At 43.8% G+C, this 23260-nt stretch overlaps 1 protein-coding gene across 14 annotated transcripts in view; it reads right to left on the bottom strand.

Moving 5' to 3' along the window:
- Window positions 1–2981: 2981 nt before the first annotated feature.
- The window catches only part of LOC107273401 (titin), a 40662-nt gene continuing 20383 nt past the window's right edge, over window positions 2982–23260 (bottom strand). For 10 of the 14 annotated variants that reach the window (XM_025090706.1, XM_015751551.2, XM_025090707.1 and 7 more), the window contains 27 exons: window positions 22747–22923; window positions 22501–22684; window positions 22302–22429; window positions 22046–22222; window positions 21694–21966; window positions 21248–21623; window positions 20709–21166; window positions 20236–20620; window positions 19864–20166; window positions 19632–19795; window positions 19143–19424; window positions 18859–19039; window positions 18091–18578; window positions 16646–16820; window positions 13886–14199; window positions 13557–13785; window positions 12377–12574; window positions 12016–12219; window positions 11780–11943; window positions 8469–11612; window positions 7880–8138; window positions 6464–7498; window positions 6093–6275; window positions 5418–5897; window positions 4733–4827; window positions 4476–4656; window positions 2982–4390 (listed from right to left, as the gene is read on the bottom strand). In XM_025090706.1, the coding sequence (XP_024946474.1) occupies window positions 4281–4390; window positions 4476–4656; window positions 4733–4827; window positions 5418–5897; window positions 6093–6275; window positions 6464–7498; window positions 7880–8138; window positions 8469–11612; window positions 11780–11943; window positions 12016–12219; window positions 12377–12574; window positions 13557–13785; window positions 13886–14199; window positions 16646–16820; window positions 18091–18578; window positions 18859–19039; window positions 19143–19424; window positions 19632–19795; window positions 19864–20166; window positions 20236–20620; window positions 20709–21166; window positions 21248–21623; window positions 21694–21966; window positions 22046–22222; window positions 22302–22429; window positions 22501–22684; window positions 22747–22923 (10347 nt within the window). In that variant the 3' untranslated portion in view covers window positions 2982–4280. The remainder of the gene's footprint in view (window positions 4391–4475; window positions 4657–4732; window positions 4828–5417; window positions 5898–6092; window positions 6276–6463; window positions 7499–7879; window positions 8139–8468; window positions 11613–11779; window positions 11944–12015; window positions 12220–12376; window positions 12575–13556; window positions 13786–13885; window positions 14200–16645; window positions 16821–18090; window positions 18579–18858; window positions 19040–19142; window positions 19425–19631; window positions 19796–19863; window positions 20167–20235; window positions 20621–20708; window positions 21167–21247; window positions 21624–21693; window positions 21967–22045; window positions 22223–22301; window positions 22430–22500; window positions 22685–22746; window positions 22924–23260) is intronic. The other 4 variants (XM_025090712.1, XM_015751554.2, XM_015751553.2 and 1 more) reach the window with 4 other exon arrangements.

Genomic DNA, 23260 nt, shown 5'->3' with positions numbered 1-23260 from the left:
CAGAGATTCACTTCCGGTCTGCCGATCACGATAGGTCCCGTAAAAGGGCGACGGGACTCCTGAAACGGTCGTGGAATTTGCTGTTCATGGATTTTAAAAAAATATTTTTAAAAATACGACGGGCATATAAGACTGTTCCCGAAACAGGACGACGATCCCTAAAGTTTTGTGAATTTTCGTGAAGTTTCGTAACCTCGCCGATGCACCTACACTCCTCCAGCTCGCAAATAGTACGAATAACGATATTTGTGGCCGGTCGGTTATTGTTAAGACTGGCCGGGAGCCAAGGCCGCTCGACAGACAACCTGGAGAAATGGCTTATCGTTGGCTACGCAACATGTGGTTACGGCAGTATTAAGGTCGCCGATTCAAAGAATAGCTCATTTTTTAAAAATATAAAATCTTCCATCTTCCTTTATCAATAGTTCTTATCCGTGTGACGATAAGCACGGAGATTGGATATTTCAAAATTTTTCACCGTGTTTACTCATAAAATATCATAATAACGCAGCAGGAATTCATCCTCCGAGGAATGTTTATTTCTCAATTTGTCAGGATGAAGTTACGGGATTCACAATTGGCCGATGGGGAGGAAGTATCCAGGTCTTACCACCCACTTGGTTCTCCTTTTGACGAATCTTGCAAATTTCCAGAATCCATTCCTATTTCTGTCTCGTCCCCCACAGCCGGACCTCCCGGAGATTCCTAATCGTTTGTTTTAACGTGCGTATCGTCTCGGTGTATATGGCCAGAATCTACATTCCCCAAGCAGATGCCACACGAGATCTTCGATCTGTCTCGGACTCTGAACTCTGTTGATTCCAGTTTAGAGAATTATGCCAGTGCATAAATATTTTACTTAGACTCCTTCAGTATCAAGGTCAATGGCTGATTATCCTTCTGCTACCTTCTTATCAATGAAATTTTTTCACCCAGGATATTTATTTATATACCAATCGAAGTTCTATTTGCTTTTACATCACTTTCCTCAATCTCATACTTCGGAATGACGAATCCAACGTACAACGGGAACACTAATGATCAATATCAAAATTTGAAAAAAAAAAACAGAAAAATGTGCAAAAGGGTGATACTGTGACAGAAACGTATATTGAATTTTTCGAGGAGCCACGATAATCTCAAGTTTCTCAAGCATGCGTTGCCGCAACCAAAAATAAATGTCTTCTTGACATTTGTTAATCCCGGCAAGAAAGCACCTCGTTACGTTTTCCGAAAATTTTCTAAGGAATTTCGATCGAAAACAACAGGAAATTGCAATCCCTCCCCTGTTATCTCGTGTCGCGAGACTAAATCTTTTCTCAGACAGCACAATTTACGTAATCCTTACAAACTCATCTAAAATTCCCAGGTATCATCTGTTTGAATAAAATTTATTCCGTCAACCCAAAATCCCACCAGCTGATCAACCCCTAGTTCAAAATATCCCAGGACGATTCCAAAAATGATTCTCGAGGTAACTCCAAGGGGATTCAAATTGAAATAAGATTGTACGGCGGGGGCGTTTTGCGCTCACCTGGTTTTACAATCCAAAAAGCCAAAGGCTCGGCTAAATTGAGCAGCATAGCTCATACTCGGCCTATGAGTCATTCCCTTCTCGCCCGAGTCTCAAAAGACTCAAGTGCCTACCTATCCACTGGCAATTCGGAATTCGGTCATCCGGCTGAGAATTTTCTCATTCTCTTGATACCCTGAACTGGTTCATACTATTATGTAGTGCATTTGAAAAATTGATACGGAACAATCAATAGGCAATTTGATATTGACATTTGAACGACAGAAAATTAAATTTCGAAATGCGAACTGGAGATTATTTAAACGTCGAAGCAATTGCGTTTGATGTCGCGCAACTTAACGCTTTTGGCACGTTCCTCTGGAATGACGCGAAACCCATTCTAGCCCAGAGAGAAAACAATAGCAATGGGAATTCACGAGGATTTTATAAATAAACCTCAAAGAAAACTAAAACTACCAGGTATAATTCTGCTCGTGTTTGCGAATTTAATCGGTCAAGTGCGCGAAGCCGTCGTTTCCGTCGGATCCTCCCTTATCCTTGAGAATGGCGAATCATCGCGCGAAACTTATATTGACATCTAAAAAGGTTTGTTATTCTTTACTTTATTTTTGGAGCGTCGAGTCAGATTTTCTTCTCGCGCTCGAGATATTACCTTACGACCTATTTTCGTAGAGACTAGAAACCGGCCACTTGCCACTTTCCACCTACCGTGGGTGGTCCCATTACCCAAAAGTCAAACGATTCCTCGGTCCATATTTACTTTTCTTACTTCTCATCTCCTTCCGATTCTCATTTCGCTGCCTGAAGTGTCGCTCGAACGTCCCCAACGCCGTTTCTCGCTATCGAACCTTCCGTCAGTTTCGATAATCGACTATTCGATAATTGCGGGTAAGCGAAGATAAACACATCCGTGCAACCATTTCCCAGCATCCATTACCAGAGTGATCGAGTTAGTTTGTCCCAATTGTTAGTACTACCGTCTTACCAGCTTTTCCACGTACCAGAGCTAGTACTAGCAAAAGTACCAAAAATCACCATTGCACTACACATTGATAAGTTAACGGATACCCGTTAGAATCCGTAATGCCAAAATCGCTCGTTTGTATTATTTTTACAATGCGATTTTCACCTCACGGATTTTGACTCTCGCTCCTGACAGCAAATCACTATGCATACTCGAACCGTTCAAATAATTTCAGAAAAATCCACTGTAAGGAGCACAATGAGCCATAAATGATGAAACAGTTGGTGAATTGAGATAGGAGAGAGAGAGAGAGAGAGAGAGAGAGAGAGAGAGAGAGAGAGAGAGAGAGAGAGAAAAAGAAGTAGAGGTAGGAAATAATTTGTTACACCGTGTACAGTCCAAATTCTTTTTTTTTTCTGCAGAGGAAGCACATTATTTATTTGCACAATAAATAAGTGATAAATAATATCGCAGTAACATGTCTCAGGGGTGATACATCTTTATTAATAGATAACTACAAATAAATAGTAGGTGTCTCGTCATGTGTACTCTTGCGTGCACGCGCGCGCGCGCGCTTTGTTAAACAAAAACAAAAATGAACAATGAGAGGAAAATTACAAAAAGCTCCAAAAGGCAAAGTGGCGCAAGAATTTTGTGATTCCTTGAGATGATCTCGTGGAGGTTAAAGATCACAAAGAAAAAAAGAAAAAGAAGAAGCTCCGGAAGAAAGGGGTTGGACCTCCTCCTGCGCTTATCGCAATTCGTTATCGCGTAAAACCTAACCTTTCCCTGTTTACCTCGAAACTATTGTTAATTATCGCAAGTGACTAGGTCGTTCGCATACAATTCGAGAGAGACGACGTGGAGGGTGATCTTGTTTTTTTTTTGTTTACTTCAATTACACTTTTTTTTTAAATTTTTTCTATTTGGCTTTTATCGCGTGACGAATTCGCATAACTTTATCAACTGTCAATCCCTCCTCGACGTCTTCGAGACAAGCAAGCTGCTACTACTAATAATTAATACAAAAGAAAAACCTTTCACGAACTTCTACGTTTATGGTAATAACGGTAATGGCAAGTAAATCATTGTCATGGCAATAAAGCTCGTTTTCGACGTAACGTGTCTCGTTTGACGAGAAATCAAAATTGATGAAAATTTCGAAAAACATTTCAAGCGAGAGACACGGAATTATGGAGGCAATAAAAAAAGGAACGGATCGATATAGAAAGATCAAAAAACAAAAGCCTCAACAGAACAAAAAGTATCAAACCGCTAGAAGCAAATTTTCGCTGATGGTCCATTGAAAATGACGAATGGGTCACGAGAGCCTCTTGACGCTTTGGCAGCAAAAACTGATCGAAATTCGAAAAAAAAAATCTGGATCCACGTGCAACTGATGATCAGCAAAGGGCACAGAAGTCAGAATAATCTTTCTCAATTTTGTTTTAATATTAGTCAATCAATCGCATTTCGATTGTCACGAGTATCTCAAAGGTACTAAAAGCTAAACTATAGTTATTTTTTTTCTTCAGAATTTCATATCGAGAAATCGCTTTTCGAGATTTTTTTTGTAAATTCCAAAAAATGAACTGTTTTCATATTTATCTTAGCAACCAACATTTCTCGATACAAAATACAGAATTAATCCATCACCATTCGTGCTAGCGTTACGGGTTTTCTTGTCGCAGTACATTTTTTAAAAAATATTTCCTTTATGCCCTTTTGAGTTTTTAATGTGTTCGCCTCTGACCACGTTAGAAGCGGGCGGTGCTGCCAGTTTTACTTGATAGTGTATACTGATCGTCTGTTACCTGGAACTTGTAAGGTAGCCGATGTTCCTGTTGAACCCAGACTGTTCGTAGCTGTACAACTGTAAGTACCACCGTCCTCTATAAAAAGTAAAATTCCAGCTCTTTATTTTGTTCCATGTCAGCCAGTGGCAGAGAGTTGAGTAATTTTAATGGAAAAACGCACCAGGATAAGCTCTCGGTATAGTCAAACGACAAACTCCGTTTCTATATTGAACTTCGTAATTCGACGAAGTCTCGATGATCCTGCCATCCTTGGACCAGAGTATGTTGGGCTGAGGTTCCGCCTGGACGATGCATTCGAATCTGGCAGTCTGACCACTCACCACCGCGATATCTCGAAGTGGCTGAAAGAGAAATAAAAAAAAATAAGAAGGATGAACCGATGAGAAACGTGCAATTATTTTGTTTGCAATTACTTACAGTTATGAATACAGGTGCTTTCTTTGGCAGAATGTCTTGATACGGTTGAATAACTTCTTTGCTCGTTGGCATTCCATTGCTGGGCCATGGCGAACCTGAAATATTGTCTGTAATGAATTTCCAAAAATATCGAAGTCCCACCGGTACAGAGGACTTCCAGAATCAAAATGGCGTACGTATAAAAAAGAAAACAAAGATACGAAAAACTCGAAGCTAAAAGGCGTTTCGAGAAAAAGTTCTCTAAATCCCAAAAGCTGACTAATCTATTGGAAGCACACTGAAGAAAGCTTCGAAAAAACAAAACAACATGAAAAATCGATGCAAGATCGCAATACCAAAAATCTTCGATAAACAGGATCTGAATCTCCGTTCTTCCTTGGAATCTGAAAGTGTCCAAAATGAAAGAAACGAACGTGCAACATCGATCGAAATTCAAAAAGACTGGAGCGCAGTAGCTGACGATACCGAAGAGGCCGATGAATCCTGAAAATCGTCTTAGCGTAAAACGTGCAAGATTGAATTCCGGTATAAGTGACAGGCAGAATAGCGGGTAGGTGGGTACAGGCCGTGATAAAAGCACAAAGCCTAAGAGGCGCAGATGCGACGTGGGTCCACGAGAACAAGATCAAGCAGCGTTCGGATTGGGTCGTAGTAGCTGATTTAGCAGTTGTGTCTGACTGTCTACCTGCGGAATCAACATTGCTCGGTGGTCCAGCGCTACTGTGATGAGGAGAGAGACTCGGCAAGCTCGGACTCAAGGAAACTGGACTAGGCGTGGTCTGATCCCATCGTGAAGTCGGAATAACGACGTTCGGTGCGCTCAGATTGCTCTGAGGTAGACTGTGCCTCTTGCGAGTGCGTGAATCTTCAGCCTCTGAAAATTCGCTCTCGGAGGTGGGTTCCCACTTGACGGTCTTGGAAGCTGAAAACTTGGACGGTTTGAACTGACTCGCAGCAGCCGGTCTGGTAAAACCGTTTTCCTTCTTGGTAGTGAACTCGTGGATGATCGGCACGTCTATGTCGCTGGCACGTCTTTGACCTTGGATGGTCTTACTGGTACTCGTTACGGTCTTCTTTCCTTCGCCAGGCAGCACGATTCCAAATTCGTAGCCAAAGTCGTATTTGAAGTATATAAGTCCGGTGTCCGGATCGATGTGTTTCGTGCCTGTTTGTCATATCATGCTTTGGCAAGTTTGTGTAATCGTTTGAAAAGAAAAAAAAAAAACACCCAGAGTGACACCAGGTTCAAGATGCAGTAACAAAATGAATTTAAAAAAAAAAGACAACATCGATATACATTTTTTTTTATGACTAAAAATTATCGGGAATGGACGTAGGTTTTTGAAAGTGGAGGATTTACCGTATTGCGCGGATCTGGTTTCCTCCCTGTAAGCTTGAGGCTCATCCCCGTCGGTCGCGTGTCCATCCGTCTTGTGCTTCAGGATCGGTTTCTTCTTCAGATCCGACTGGATGTCGTTGACGAACTTTTCCGTTTTGGACTTGAAGCTGCTCGTCATGTCGCTCATGTGCTTCGAGGCTACATCTAAGGAGTCGACGCGTTTAGATCGTCATCGTCAAACACCACTCTTAAGTAGCTACTCTTATAAAGTGGCTATAAGTGGCTGGCACGATGATCCTTAATGATTCTTAATGATCAAAAAGCGAACGGTACCATCCCTGGTAAACTTTTTAAAAGCCAAGGAAAACTAATAGAATCCTAAGCGTCCTTACAATTCGCCGCGTTCTTCACGTCCTGCTTCGAGACGAATCCGAACTCCGGTGGTGAACCAGGCTTCAGGATCTTCTCCCGGTCCTGCTGCTGCTGCTGCTGTTGCTGCTTCACGATCTGAGTCTGGGAGTCGAACCGCTTCCTCATCTCCTCGAGTCTCTGAAGCCTCTTGTTCTCCGCGTTGATGTCCAGCAGATGTTGAGTCATCGATGTTTCCTGAGGCATCACCGGAGGCTGAGTATCGAATTCCATAGGAGTCATCACGCGTTCGCGTTCCCGCTGAACCGGAACGCTGGATGATCTGGCTGATCTCGGTGGCTGAACCTTCCTATAATGAAGATCCTCGGTGTCGCTGTCAGCGGGGGTCCATTTGGGCTTTATTCTGATGTCAGCGTCACTCTCGTAATCAGATTCTCGAAATTGACCCTGAACGAACTTTGTCGGCGTGGGTACTTGGAATCTACTGTGTTGCCGATTGCCACCGTAGCTCGTGAAGTTATTTTGGCTGCTCTCATTCTCGCCGAACTTTATAACTCGACTGGTCTGCTCGACCGTGACCACTCTCCTGGTATTTTCAGTGGACTCGTCCATTCGCACCGTCTTCTTCGTCTCCGTTCCAATAGCATTGTGGAACGGAAGTCCGGAACGCGCCTCGTAGAAGGTCTGGCGTTGCTGTTGCTGCTTCGGCGGCACATAGCCCATTTCCGGCGGTGAACCAGGAAGCAGAACAGACTTCGGTTTTGTCGGGGTGGCTACGGCCACTTCGAGCTTTGGCTGTGGCGTCGGCTTTGGTTTTGGAGTCGCTGGCTTCGGTTTCTCCAAAGTCCTCTGGGTCCGCTGTTGCTCCTGCTCTCTGGATTCTCTCATTTCTTTAAATTGTTTGACTTCTCTCGTTTCTTTCGTCGACTTGAGGCTGCTCAGGCTGCTCTTCTCGATTGGCTTAAATTCGGGACGAGGTGGACCTGAATACTGTGGGGGAGTGTCGAAGACTGTGGGTGGAGTTGGTAAGGGTTCTGTCGACCTTGGACGTGCTTTCCCTAGATAGAAAACTTTCTCAGTCTTTCACACGACATCTAGCGAGACTCTAAGAGAGCACGCAACGACTAAAAAAAGCCACTTGCCGTGAGAAATGATAAACTCGCAAAGGCAGAGCCAAAGTAAACGAAGCGGATACGTATGCAATCTACTGATCGCTGGACAATAAAATTGAAACAAGGAGCGATCCTGCTGCGGGTGTAGGATTAGAAAAGTAAAGTTATGTTGCTGTGTGCTGAAGTAGGGCATGTCAAAGAAATTTTGCTAAATGATCAGACGATCGGGTAATGAAGATGAAGGTAACTAAATAAGCGAGATCATTGAGATGAACTGTGCCAACGGAGCAATGATGTGCACCGACAGTCATAGAATATTCTAAGTACCTGAACCGATCAGATTTGGCTTGACTGGTTTGAAGGAGTAATCATCCGTGTCGGATCCGTGCGGTTTCCAAACCGGTGGAATTCGGCCTTCGTAGTCGCTCTCGTAGTCGCTCTCGCGGAATTCACCCTTGATGAATTTCGAAGGACTAGGAGGTGGCGGCATCTTCCTGGGTGTAGACGTAGCTGGTTCGGCCTTGAATGGGAACGGTTCCAGTTTCTGCGACTTTTCCGAAGACTGACTCACGCTGTAGAACGTTTCCTGAAAACAATTTTACAATTTTTAATTCCATTCGAAATCTCCGACCGACCCAGTCTACACTACACAGACTGTGCTCGGTGTTAGAAACTTAAAGCTCGATTTTCACTGAATCTCCACACTACAAAAGCAACGAACTCATGAAAACTACCAACGACTCTTCTCAGACTATGTGGTCACTCTTCAGCAAGTTAATCATCCCTGTTTAGTTAGAACTAAAAAAAAAGGTCAGCTGGTTAGACAACGCTCTATTACTCGGAGTACAATAGGCACAGGCCAAAATGCACGCAGGCACACACAGAACACGTTGGACGGCACCAAAGAAGTTCGAACCTTTGTGGGGTTAAACTGTGTTGAGTCAGTCCCGCAACTTGTTGAAGTCTTCTCGACAAGCGTGCTGTGTTGAACCTGAGGCTTGGGAGTTGGTTGGGAGAAGGAACCGGATGAAAAGTCTTTCTGCTGTGAACTCGTGAAGGTTTGGCTCTTTATGAATTGCGAGTGACTCTCCGAGTACGAGGTGTGAGATTCCGAGTGAGAAGATGAGGATCCTTCGTGCTTGCTGAAATTTTTGTGGACCGTCGAAGAACGTTGCTGTATAGGTTCATCGGTGTCTGCCATGTAGCCGCTTTCTTGCTGGAAAGTCTTGACCTTGAACTTCGGGGACTCCGGGCCGACCTTAGTCGGTGACTTTGGCGCTAGGACCGGAGGAGTCTTTGGGCTTTTTGGTTGAACGTAGATCGGGGGTGAACCTGGTTGCAGCACTGGAGTCGGAACGGTTTGAACGGTGTGTTGCTGATGCTTCATGTCCCTCTCGTGTCTCGTCATGGTCTTCTTGTATGACTTCTCTTGGTAGTCTCTAGCCACGTTTGGTCTGGGTGGTCCTGTGAATTCTGGAGGTGGTATTTCGAAACTGGAAGGTGGCAGTGGTTCGGGTTCGGTAGACTTGGGTCTGGTCGGCTGTTTTGGAATTGGAGCTTTCACCCTTCTGTAGCGTGGCTCTTCGTTGTCACTTTCGTAAGGTCGCCACTTAGGCTTAAATGGACCTTCGAAGTCAGACTCGTAGTCGCTCTCGCCAAAGGAACCCTTGACGAACTTTGTGGGTGTCGGAGGTGGTGGCAGTCGAGCTGATTTCGGTGCCGCAGTTCCACCCTGGTACGGGAAAGGTTCGAGGTCTGGAAACTTCTCCAGTGGCTTCGTCGGGCTGATCCTCTTGGGTTCGCTAAACTTAGCTGGCAATGGCGGTGGCGCGACGTGGACGTCCTTTGGAGGTATTGGAGGAGGTTCGTCCCTTTTCGGGGGTGGCGGTATAGTCCTGACGGCACCAGGTGGAATTTTCGCAGGTGGCTGTTCCAGGGACATCTCTAATGTCTTCTCGATCTTCTCCACCTTCTTTTCCCTGATGATTGGACCGGAAGCATAAGCAATTTCTGGAGGAGGTCCTGGCTCCAGGATGGGCTCAGGCTCTACTGTGTGATAGAGATGGATGACGGGCTTGGGGATAACGTTCTTCACCAATTGTGGTGCTTTCAGCTCTTCCGACTGACCCAGTCCTGGAGGCCAAGATTTCTTTAGCTCGGATGGTTTTAATCCACGCTCTTCCAAGATTGTTTTTTCCGTCGTTTCAGTCTTGTGAACATCGCACTCAGAAATGTACTTCTCGTACAGGGATCTTTGCTCAACGGGATTGATCGTATGATCGACTTTTATTGTCTCAGCATTATAAATAATGGGTTTTGGTTCAGGCTTCGGCGGAGCTGGCTGTTCCACGACCTTCCTTACGATCTGCTCTTCCCTAGTGCTCCAGGATTTCTTCTCCAAGGTACTCGACGACTCGATATTTGTTTTCAGCAGTCCTGACGATGTCTCTTGAACTTCCTGTCGGACCTCGTGACTGGCTGCCTTGAAATCCTGACCAGGAATGAACTGCTTCTGCGTGGCTGTACTGGAACTCTGCGATTCTTGGGGAGGCCATGACTTCTTGCTGGAGTCCGTGCACTTGTGTGCCCAGGATTTTTCCATTGCCAAAGCATCGGCCGACGGTTTCGGCGATGACGCTCTTTCCATGTGACTCGATGAAGCTACGGAGTGACACCTGTAGTCCGACAGATCCGTAGACACGTGCGACCTGGTTTCAAAGTCAGAAGCGTAAGAGGACTCGCCATGGAACGGCGGAACGGGAGAAGCTTCCGTCGGTGTGACAGGTCGGGCAGCTGGAGCTGGTTCCGTTCTAATTTCATTTTGGAACTTCTTCTCGTGGACGTCCTTCTTGATGCATAGGTCCTCCATGACTTCCTGCTTGTGCAGCTCGAACGGAGGAGGTATCACTGTCGAGGATGGCCTGGAGGATGGTTTGGGGGTCTCGATTTTGGGCTCTGCCTTTGGAGCTGGCGAGGGGAAGATCTTCACACCACCAATCGGGGCTTCAACGGGGGATAAATTCTTATGGGACTCCTGAAGCTGTTTCACTTTGACCGAAATATCAGGGCGTTTTTTTTTCGCCACTTCGACCTTCGGCATGTAGCCGATCTCCGGCGGTGGTTCCGGTACCAGGTTGAATCCTGACATCATTGCTTCAGCGCTCTCGGATTGGGCTTGAAGTTTCGAAATCGTTAGGGTACCATGAATGGGAGATCCTGAAGCAGTGGTGTCTTCCAGGATTGTACGTTTAATTTCCAAGGGTGGCAACTTGTATCCTTCATAAGGAAACTCGATGAGCTTGTTATCGATGCCTCTCGGGGATGGTCCTTGTTCTATTTTCGTGAAGATATCCTGAACAGCCTTCTTGGTCGTCTGATAATCTGAAGCAGCTGGCTCGTTCCTCTTCACTTCCTCAAACTTCGTCGACCGCTCGTAATTCTTCGTCAACTTTCCAACCTTGACTTCGTATCCAGGACCTACGTCCTCAGCCAGCTTGATCATCTCCTTTGGACCCTTTGCCACTGACTCGGTACTCTCCTTGGACTTTGATTCGAAGAAACTCAGAGCGTCCTTTCTGGCGATTGTAGATGTCTCAACGTTCTCATTTTCGACAACCTCAATAGACTTATCCTCAACCTTGGTACAAGTGGTCTGAGTGGTATTATCCTGACCAGATTCCCTTGAAGTGTTGGTACCCGAGGAGGTGCTGCTCACAGTCACTTTCTCTTGTGGCTGTCCCGAAGCTGACTTGGTGGTGGTGCTCTCGTATTGGATTATCGTCGGTGTCTTGTGTTCCAACTTCATGTGGAACTTCTGTTCGGATTTCGTTTCGCTGTGATGCGACTCGATTGTCGATGAAATCGTTTCTGAACGCGTCGTGTGACTTTCAGTGACAGGATGCGTCTCCTCGATAGTTTTGACAGTGCGGATCGAGGATGAGGATGCGGGAGCTGAGGATGGGGTTAACGTTTTCAGCCCGGAACTCGGTTGAATCTTCGTCGTAGAGATGTGCTCGGCTGTCAGATTTCCTGAGGGTACGTCGACCTTCTTTCCATCGGGCTACGTAATATTACAATAAATTTCATTTTTTTTTTTTAAATAATCTTCATTACGAATAACAACGAACGCACGAAAGAAAAGATCGCCCATTCCTAGTTCGAAATGCCAAAAATGAAATTGGGAATTTCCTGTATTCCAGGTTACTAAAAGAAAATGCCTAAACCAACCTGAACGATTCCCTTGTCCTGAACATTCTCGTAGACGACCGTCTTGTGAACTTCCACCATGGTGTCCGGAGTCGGTTCGAACACAGCAAAGTCAGCAATGCTCTGAGCTTCGCCGCCAGCGTTGGTCGCGCGTACCATGTATTTCCCAGCATGTTCCTTATCAGCTGAAATTCAAAAATACTTTAAAATCCGATTCCCCAAAAAATACTTTAAATCACACAGGCCAAAAAAAATACCTTTATTAATAATAAGAAGGTAACAATTGCCCTGTTGCTGGATTCTGACTTCTGGTGGCTGCTCTTTCAGCGGAACATCATTCTTGTACCAGGTGACCGTTGGTTCCGGTGTTCCGGTTATTTCCACTTCCATGATGACGCGTTCGCCACGCTTCACCACCTGTGCCTGAAGACGTCTGCCGAAGACCGGAGGGAAGATGGTTTCTGTTTTTTGTGATAAAGCAAGGAAGAAAAAAAAAGAAAAAAATAAGAAAACAAAATCAATAAGTCGTTTTATGCATTTGCACAAGTCCACGGCAAACATTAAAAATGTATTGTTAAGTATTGCTGTTAGGCGAGTTAAGTGAAGCGGCAGGCCTACTTTTGACGACGAGGTCCGCGGTGCTGCTGGCGGTGCCTACGTCGTTGACGGCGCTGCATGTGTAGCGTCCAGCGTCCTTAACGTTCACGTTTTTTATTTCGACGCGCACGTGGTTGTGCGCGTAGCTTATCTTAACACCTTCCTTCTCTTTCAATTCCTGCCCGTTTTTCGACCAAGCGATCGTCGGTTGTGGAAAACCTACGGGTAGGTTTCAGCTTTTGTTATCACCTTCGCCTCTTACGCAATTTTCTTTATTTTCTTCTATTTATTTATTTCAATCTCTTTCGTTATCGTACAATATTATCCAGTTTACTGTTCTAACTAAATAATGCAAAGAGCTGGTGAGAACTCTGGGACAGACGAAGCACCATGATTTATGACAGCATCCAAAAGACATGGGACTGTGAAGTTTGTGAAAAGAAATTGATCAAAGTAAAAATGGCAGATGGTGTGATATCGAGGAATATTTGTACAGTATTAATAAAAAGGACTATTTGCAGAGAATTAATAAAGGACTACTTTACTAGGAACAACCATTGACAAGGACTCTACTGAGGGCTCTACGTGATGCGATGCGAATGCAGAGGGCGTTGGACGTGTCACAGGGGCTACCAGGAATTTATTTACAGAAGCTCCTTCATTCAGAGGTAGAATGAGTTATTATAATTAGTACATAAAGGATTAATAATGAAGCATCCATTGAACAGTCAGCCACACGACAAAGAAACACGCCAAGGCTAGCAGACCTGTAAAAAAAGAAGTTTAGCACGTGACAGGCCTTTTGTTTCTGTACGAAGGTTCAATGTAGAAAAGGAAGAAGATATTGAGAACAGAGAGCGTGAATAAAAGTAACATGTAGAAGGGACGAAACGATCGGACACGGAATACGTGAAGCCTCTTGGCAAGCGGACAACTGTTGCAGGCAGAATTACACTCAAAGACTAAATTATAGCTTGGAGGCTGTGTCGGGAGGAATGGCCACAAGACCTGCCAAGATTCGATCTTATGTTAGTTTTCCACTTGAAACCCATTGGAAATAAGATTGCGACAGTCTGTCCTAAAATCACCATCATCGGATCTCTAGTTATCGTGGTAAGGTTAGGTTACATTCCACAGGAACGTGGAAGGACAAATGAGTTGTTGGAATTTATCTTTAAAAAATCTTTCACCGTCCACTTACCATCCACTATGCCCTCGAGCACTATGTCCGTACCCTGATCAACGATCATCCCTGTGACCGGTGAGACAAATCTTGGCGCCACCGACTTGCGCACAGGTTTCTGGACCTGGGTCATTTTGCTCTCCAGCTTGGTGCCTTCCTCGCCCTTCGAGACGATCACGGTTTTCTCCTGCCGTATTTCACCAGGCTTGTCCTGGATTATTCGTTCGTATTCCTCGACCTTGTGCGACTGTCAACAACAGGGCCAGGATTGGTTTAATTAGTTTCGAAATTTTATGACGAGGAGCAACCTGGGCTTATCGTCACTTTTGACATCTCGGATGATCTACCTGGACCACTGGAGGTGCTCCGTTTTCTGAGCTCGACTGCTCGGAACTCTTGGTGGTCGACTTGACGCAAACACTCGTCGGCTGATTACTTGGACCCAAGGTGGTCGACGTTGTCGAGGACGTGTACTCCTTCTTCGTGGAAGTGTGCGACGAGGATGACTGCGTGACCGTCGAGGATATCTTGGTCAGGACGCTCTGGGAACCACCCTCGGAGGACGTCTTCTCCGTCGAGAAGTGCTTCTCGCTACTGTTTGAGGCCTGCATTTCTTCGGTTGGCACTTGGATCAGCTCGAGCTCTGCGTTCGTCCCTCCACCTGATGACGATGATTAATTGAGTTATCAATAGATCACTAATCAACTTTTGCCAGACCATCAATTTCATTCATATCTTCTCTAATTCGATACAGCTACATCGATCAGCTTATATCATGGAACAGGAATGGTTGATACGTTTTGATAATCCTTGAAAAAAATCGTTTTCATATACCCACTTGAATATTCGACCCAGCAATATTTTTCTCATGGATCATTTTAACTGGGAAATTGATCCAAATAAAAATTTCTCCAAAACAAACAGTAACAATATCGTAATAAATTTGAAACTTCAAGAAGGTTAACGATCTTCCCACTAGGAAACGTTAAATGTAATTCGATCGTAACGGCCTTGTCTATTGGCTATTGACGATCGACAGATTCGTTCCTAGGATCTATAGATCAATTTCCTTGAATCGTAAGAGTATTAATAGCTGTCCTGATTTACAGCGACGACAAACCAAACGCCTTCTAGACATAGTTAACGGAATTTGACATTGATCCCACAATGGACATTGCATTTATGTTCAACTCCATTTGATAGTCAAAAAAAGACATGGAAAGTCTAAAAAAAAAGTAATTTCATTACAATCACCACCACGCCCAAAAATTCTGGTAAGAACGATCGACTAGAAATTATAAATAATAAAAATATTCTTGGGTACAAGGCAGGACTTTGCAAAAGCTTCACAGAAGAGACATTGAGGAGAGTTTGGCAAGTTTCCAAAATATTGTGCAAATAAATTCGGATAAATTGAGAATCGGGAATGCAATGAAATCTGGAACGCGATATCCTATACACCAATTCGGATTTACCTGACTTGTAAAAAAAAAAAAAACGTGCTTTCTAAAGTCCTACCGATTCCATTGGAACGTCTCATCGCAACCCGACGCTTCCCGTAACACTAGCCGAACCAGCGGCTGAATTGACAACCAGAAGAAACGAACTACCTGGGTACTCAGAGCTACGTAGCCATTTACAATTAGATACCTAGAGAGCCACCTTTAGAAACCTACCCAACCTCGGTATGCACGCTATTTTCGTTATGCCGTTAAAAGTTCAAATGCACAGAGGCCGAGAATGAGATTGAGATAAAATTAGCATTAGAGCTCTTCATCGGCTGAACTTTCTGTGAGCTCAGGACAACAAGAGAGTCACGTTTGATCGCACTGAGAACTTGGACACTTAATTCGAAAAACCTGCCGATTTAAAAAAAAAACCCAATCTAAACTCATAAGATACAGCCTACACGGTTCCATCCTCCTTGTGCCTTTTACGTCGTACATTTTTTTTTTTTTTTTTTTTGAGGAAAATTTGACACGACGACTTCATCCCTCACGGACACGCACTCACACTGTTACGTTGATTTTTTGAGGATTCCTAATCAACCTCCAGGATCACAAAATTTGTCCGCACGACGATGACGGCGCGGATAAGAGCTCCAAGAAGATTGTTTAGGAACCGGAAGAAGGTCGAAAATTTTGATAAAAGTCTGGATTGGCGACTTTCGTGAAAATCGAATCGAACTTGGGACGAACTCGCGCGACTCGCGAGGTCCGGCTGGCGTGTGACTCCGGGACGACGGGTATTTGTGCCGACAAAAATAACGCATTTCTCAGTGTGTCGGTTTCAGCACATCACAAACTTACACGCTAGAAACTCTGGACCAACCACGAATGACCAATCCACCTATTCCCCACGAACGCCAGAGAAATTATTGGATGAGAAATTTGTAAATAAATATTTTCAGCGATATCCTGATAAATTTTGTTTAGCCCACGCTGAGTATCCGGATTTTGATAAAATTTATAAAGCCAATGAACCATCAAATATACACGTTACTCCTTAAGAGCGTATTATTAGAAGTGACTCAATAAAAATTTCGCCAAGACGAAGAAAATCAAAGTAGAAAGCGATCTTTACAACGAAACCCGCAAGACGTTCGTTAGGGTTAAAAATACATACTGGTTTTATAGTAAAAAAACGGTTACCAGTTTCCGTGTAACTGGCTTGGGCTATGCTGTACGAGCATCTGAAGGTAACGAAAGAAAGGAGGAAACGAATATTAGTGAGTGATCGACTTTTGATTTTCTGACCGAACGAAAAGTTTTCAGGAGAAATATTAATAAACACGTGACACCGTTTAGACTGTTGCAGGGTTCGTCGTTATTTTCGCTCGTCAAACGAAGCGCAGTCGGTTATCTTTCCGTCGTCCCAATTTCCCCGGTCGAAAATCTATCCGACTGTTCAGCAGACTTTGGAAATCCCTCTGCCGCGTCAATTTTCATTTCTCTTTTTTAACCTTACGCCTACATGAGAGGATCTCGACGGACCAGCTACCCACGTGTCGAGTCTTGGCGAATTCCCGGAATCGGGTTATATCCGCTGGAAATATCAAAAGTTCTAGAAATATCGTACAGCAGTATTCGCGTCCTGATATCGCTTACCGATTTCGAGATGGGCCTGGCAAATGGCTTTGCCAGCGGCGTTCTCAGCCACGCAGGATATCGTACCGTTGTGGGCAGTTCCGGTTTCCGGAATCGTCAAGACTTGCCGCTCGCCGCTGACCGAAGTCAAGAAGTCTTTGCCGCAGACTGGTTGATCGTTGAAAAGCCACTGGATCTGGAACCAGTAAAGGTCTTGTGACTACGTGAAGGATTGATTTACGATAAGAATACTTTTCAAAGAAATAAAACATGGAATCCCAAGTGGAGCACGTAATTTTGACGTTTCCTTCCGAATAAACGTAAACAGCCTAAACAATCTTCCAGCGGATACGTGGAGTCGCCATAATACTTCGGATTATTTACTAATATTTTATACTTCGAAGAGAAAGAATTTACGGTTTCGGCAAGCCACTTCCCCAACGACCTAATAATTTCCTTTAATAAATCAATCGGTCGAGGAAGGAGGTTAATGAGTCTGACTCATTAAGGTTTCTGTTTCATTGCTCAGTTCTATATTCGCGTTCGCAGTCATTGAATGAGTATTAGAAGATTAATAGAATAGAAAACATTAATTCGGTGAGTCATGTATTAGGAATTAGAAAAAAATAATAATTGAAATAGAGTATAATTGTAGCTGTCACATTTTTATGTGCAATGGTAACGAAATTGTGAAAAAGATTTTTTTTTTGAAAATTTAAAGACTAACAAGGATGACAGTCAATGCATTTTTCAATTTGATGAAATCACGTGACGCTTTGTATCCAATGGACGTTTACGGGGCGACCTTCGGGCGTTCGTTTGGAATAGTTTGGGTGTATTAATTCCAGTAATGATCTGCAGGTGAACTTTCATTTAAATAGCAGGATCTTTACGCAGATGCACCTGGCGATGTTTCTATTGAAAATATTTTTTAACTCCTCCACTGGCTTGATCTTCCTTCTTCGATTTGGTCCGTTCAAGGTCGATGCTTTATTTCGACTCAAGATGCTTGGCAAGATAGTTAAGCACCGAATTAGATTGCGATTTGATAGTCTCCTCTTCATGGTCACAGTCCCTTGCCTTTCTCTGGGCTCGCTTTGATTGACTAGCAATTTGATTTTTGTATGTTAATATAGAGTGATACTTGTTATTTGTTGAGACTCACAAAAATAAGAAAAATGACAAGCACCAGCAGATGCATGGCGAACGCGTTCACGAGTCTTAACCAACTGATCCCAAATGCACCCCGATGTTATGCAAATGCATCTGAATTCAATCTTGAATTTGCCTAATGTCTCCCAGAGTAATATGGGATAAGAGATTAGTGGATCTCTTGGCATCCGATGAATCTAGACTAATTATCAAAACCAGATGCCAGCAGTACAAATCTTGACCAATGACACCTCGTGTACGTGTACTGTATCTTTGGTGCACACGTGAGAAGAGTAAAGAATTGGGTCTTTTACCTTGGGATTTGGTTTCCCAGTGACGATACACTCGAACTTGATAGCTGTTCCTTCAGGAACTGTTCTGTCGAGAAAACGCTCTTTGAATGTTGGCGGGATCAGCTTTTCCTCCATTTTCACAATTTCCTCCTTTATTTGGAAGTCGCTGAGAGACTTTACGATCAGATGAGCAAAGGCTTTGGCCTCTCCTAGATGGTTAGTGGCTTTGGCTATGTAATTGCCCTTGTCCTCGGGGATGGTTCTTGAGATCCTCAGAGTTCCAGTTCCGTCGTCCTGGTAGTTCATGCGAATTCGTTCGTTTTCGATGATCTCAGAATTGTTCAGGAACCACTTGAGGTCTGGTTTAGGGTCACCAGTGACGATGCACTCAAAGACGGTCTCCTCGCCTTCCGCAACGAGGACGTCGGTCAGGAGCTTAATGAACTTGGGCGGAGAACCGGGAACTTCCTCCACCTGAGATTTTGGATGGTCCTCCGCATCGGCGATCGCTGCCACAGAAAACAACGCGATGAAAGTAAAATTTGAATTGAGACAAAAACAAGTTCGACTTAGATCGTGAATTTTGAAATTTCATCAACAGCAGAGTCTTTATTTACAAAGTCTTTCACTTTTGGCAGTGCTTAATATCAACTTCTTATTCCGGTCCCAACAGTTTTGCACAAACAGTTGCAGTCTCTTGGCATCCACGTTGTGTTTGCTGACAATTTGTATTTTACGTAGGATTTATTGCGTGACTGTTACGTGAATTATTGGAAAATGATTTCTTACCCACGACAGACAAAATGCATTGGCTTGACGCTTCGCCGCCTGAATTTATCGCCACCACCTTATAGTCGCCAGCGTCATCCAAAAAGGCCTCGTGGATGATTAATGAGCACCTGTCACCCTGGAATAAAAGCTGAAAGTCTGCAGACTCCTTGACAGGTTGTCCATCGTGATACCAGATCACCTGAAACGCAAAGTAGTGCCTCTGAAGGTCCATTCACTATGATAAAGATGATCTTGAGAAGGATATTATGAAACTGGATGTATCCAGACTCATTTTTCAATACCTCAGGTTCCGGTTGACCAACTATGACACAATCCAATCGCACAGTTTGTCCCTCAACGACTTGAAGATCCTTCAAAGGCAGCTGGATGCTTGGCTTAACTGGTTCCATGTCACTGGGCAATTCGGAGTCGCTGGTTTCGTTGGGTAGTCGTCCTTTGACGGAAACGTTGCAGGAGCTGGTGGCTTCCCCAGCCAGGTTCCTCGCACTCACTGAATAACTTCCGGCGTCCTTAGGGAAGGCTTCAGAAATGACGAGGGTCGATTTGGCTCCCTCAGTCTGGATCTGCGAGACCGAACAGACCGATTTCTCCTCCCGTTACTGTTTCGTCTTTTTACTCTCATTCAGATGCATCACATACTGCCGGTAATGCTGCTAAATATACTTGAGCATTCCGCGACAGCGCTTACATGGAAACAGCTTCGAAGAGCTCGAGATATTCTTTGGGTATTTCTCACCAATTCCTACGATTCAAAATTCATCCTAACTTACCTTCAAATCTCTTGATTCCTTCACAGACTTCCCATTATGACTCCAGTTCAAGTTTGGCGTTGGTATACCTTTGGCTTCACACTCCAACTTCACCTTCTGACCGGCCCTGGCCATGATGTTCGACAAGGGAGTCACGAAGTATGGTTTTTCAGTTGGTTCAAGAGCTAAGATCAATTGGTTCTTGTTATACGGACAGTTGGTAGGCTCTTTATCCAATTGAATCTTTACTTACGTTCAACCGAGAGCGAAGCGGATGTGGAAGCCTGACCGACTTGATTGACCGCTTTACAAGTGTAAGTGGCCTGATCATCAAGAAAAACTTCCTCAAACTTCAAAATTGCTTCACCATTGTTGTAGGTGATGATATAATCAGGAGAGTTGTCGATGTTCGATTCGTTCTTGAACCACTGAACAGTAGGTAGTGGATTACCTTCGACTGTACATTCTAAAAGATGTGGAGTACCCTCGATAGCAAATGAAGGTTGAAGCCCTTTGATGAACACCGGTGGACTAAGTTGTTCTTCCGGTGCTGTTTCTGAAAATTTATTCAAAATTGCCAAAAATTTTCATGAGCTTCATGATTTATACATCGAAAGGACATTACCTTTGACTGTAAGAGTAGCCATTGTTTCAGCCGAACCTGCAGTGTTAAAAGCCCTACACGTGAACTGTGCAGAATCTTCGGCAAAGGTTTCTTCAATCGTCAATGTACAGACACCGTTTTCGTAACTGGTCAAGTAGTCAGGATTGTTCAGAATGGAAATACCATCTTTATACCAGACAACTTCCGGTTCCGGGTAACCAGTAACTCGACACTCGAATGTCAACCGTTCACCTTCTTGAATGGTAGCGTTGTTCAAGGGGACCGTGAAGACAGGCGGAACTGGTTCGCGTTTCACTTCGTCAGTTTTCGAAACTTTGGGTGGACTAGCTTCCCTCTGTGGTGTCAAAGGTTGCACAGAAATTGGTATGGCTTCTTCTATTTCGGTCTGAACAAAAAACAAAATTTAACGTATCCGACTCTCTTCAAGACTAATTTAAAGATTTCAGTAGTTCCAATTTGTCAGTGGCACCAACCTTTTGCAAGATATGAATCTCCTTGGTAGTCACTGCAGATGTTAGGGTTTCCTGCACAGTCTGTGTATCGTTGATCTCCGTCTCAGTTTGCGCTGAAACAGAAGTGAGAGCTTTTTGCTTCTCTATTTGAGCTCTTCTAGCTTTTTCTCCTTCAATTTCCGCAAGTTTTCGTGCTTCCTCCGTCGCTCGTTCCACTGTTTGCGCGGCTAAAAGTTCTGCGGCTCTTCTAGCATTTTCAGCTTCAGCCGCTGCTACTTGAGCCGCCATTGCTTCCGCTCTGGCAGCGCTCAACTTTGCATCCGCTTCCTCCTGCTCTCTTTTCAGCATCTCCTTACGATTCTCTGCGTTTTTCAAATCTTGAACCAAAATTTGCAATTCCGAAGATAGCATGGTGAACGCATCCAGCATTTCGCGATTCTCAACCACGACTTCGTTGAACTGTGGAAGTCTTTCGGTACCTGTCAATATAAATTGACAATTTTCAAATAAATAACTATCATTTCATTAAAGGTACATTTTGCCATTGAATATTTAATTACCGAAAACGTGAGTTGACAATTCGCGAATTTTCCTGATCCTTTCTTCTTGCTTATCTTCGCCAGGCTTCAGGTACGTATCCACGTCGTGAAGCAAATTCGTCGCGTCTTCAGGCACCTTGACCATCGTCGCCTTCCTGGCGATGGTAATCAAGAGCTTGCTACCTTCCCTGAACCACTCTTCAGCCTCTTCGAGTAGTTTGAAATAATCTATACTGAGATTCACTCTTCTCCTACTCTCCTCAGCTTCTTTTTTCAGCTCCTCCAACTTCTCTTCGAGTTTGCTCAGTTCTTCTCTGACGTACGGAGCCAATTCGTACGTCGTTATGATCTTCTCCTTGGTTGTTGTAATGAAAGTTTCGATTTTTGTTTCCAAAACCTGAACATCGAATATCCTTATCATAAAATATCACTGATTCGAACTTAGTATTTTTAACGAGTGTACTTGCCGTCATTGTCGTTTCAAAGTGTTTAAATGATTCCGAAGTTGATTTTGCGGCCGGAAGATTTTCGCCATACTGTCCTTTAAAAGATGACAGCTGGTTACTCAATTGGTTCAGATTTGACTTTATCTCTCCGAGATCATTTTGGAAAACACAGCGTTCGATGGTCTCTTCGATTGTCACTTTCCTTTCGTGCCACAAAGAGTCAACAGATAATTTTTTCAGTTCGATCACGCGTCTCAATTTTTCGATGTCTTTTTCAGCCGCATCCGGTGGTTCCTGTGATAACAATCGATAATACGCAACTGTACCAATTGTTCCATTCTTCAATATTTATTATACAATAGTATAACTCTACCTGACGCTTAATTCTTTCGACGGTCTTCTCCGTTTCTGTCGTGACAGTTTTCAATATTTCCTCTACAGATTCTCTTGTTTCCTCGTGCTTCTTTAAAAGCGACCGAAGACCATCAGCATCTTTTGGTAGAAACTGATAATCAGTTTGTCTGTCGATTTCCTGCGTCCGACGCTCAACCTAAACCATAACAGATGTGACAAAAAAAGGAAAAAAATATTACATTTGTTACCGATACAGAAAATTTTCAAAAACACACCTCCACTACATTTTTGAAAATCGATATCAGCGATTCAAGAAGAATTTGATATTCGCTCGTAGTATTTTGTAGATGTTGGTGAACGTCTAACAATTTATTCTTTATTTGTTCATTGACACCATCATCGTCTGCAAGAAAACAGCGTTCAGTGAAAATGTTACATGACTATAAATATTAATGAAATAAAAATTTAATTTACCATTCTGCATCAGAGCGCTGACTGTCTTAATTCTAACGTCCAGCTCGGAAACAGCTTTCTTCAATTCCGGCAAAATGTTAGACCGCGTGATTTCCAAGTTCTCAAGAATATTCGAAGGGACCATCGATTCAGTCGTTATCACAGGATACAATTGTTCATCGAATTTCGAAACCCATTGTATCGTCTAAAATAAATTCCTCTTATTAATTTCGAATGCTTCTATATACCGACGCCAATAATACTCACCCTAGTACTCTCCTCCATAGTTCTCTCCTGTTCGATTTGTCTCTCCTTGAGGATGGTGATGTTGTTCTGCCAGGTTTCCCAGGACTCCGTGAGCGTTAGCTGCCGATTAGCAAAGTGTTCCAAGAGCGTCTCGACGCAGAGGCGCGCTCTCAAAATGTCGAGGTAGGGGTCGCTGATCTGAATAGATCCAAACAGAAATACCAGTCAGTGACAGATACAAAGGAGAAGTCTGGTTGATACTAGAGGACTGAACGCTAGTGAAGTTGATGAAGTTACGAAAATCGGCTCGAACATTGGACTACTGTTGCGTCGACAAAACGAGAGACAAGATCGAGTCTTGGCCTTCTTCCAGATATTGAAAGATGAAGACGCAATCGGTTTTATTATCTATAAACACGGATATATCGCTTCTAGGTATACGTAAAGATTTCAGAAGACACAATGATTGGTCCATAAAGAATTATTTTCAGATAACACTCAGTGACTTGTGATCATCAATACATCTGTCAGGATT

Source organism: Cephus cinctus, unplaced genomic scaffold (assembly GCF_000341935.2).
Source record: "Cephus cinctus unplaced genomic scaffold, Ccin1 Ccin1_scaffold1588, whole genome shotgun sequence".
In the NCBI taxonomy this organism is placed as follows: Eukaryota; Metazoa; Arthropoda; class Insecta; order Hymenoptera; family Cephidae; genus Cephus; species Cephus cinctus.
The sequence above is the reverse complement of the archived record's forward strand: the minus strand, read 5'-3'. Positions and strand labels throughout refer to the sequence as shown.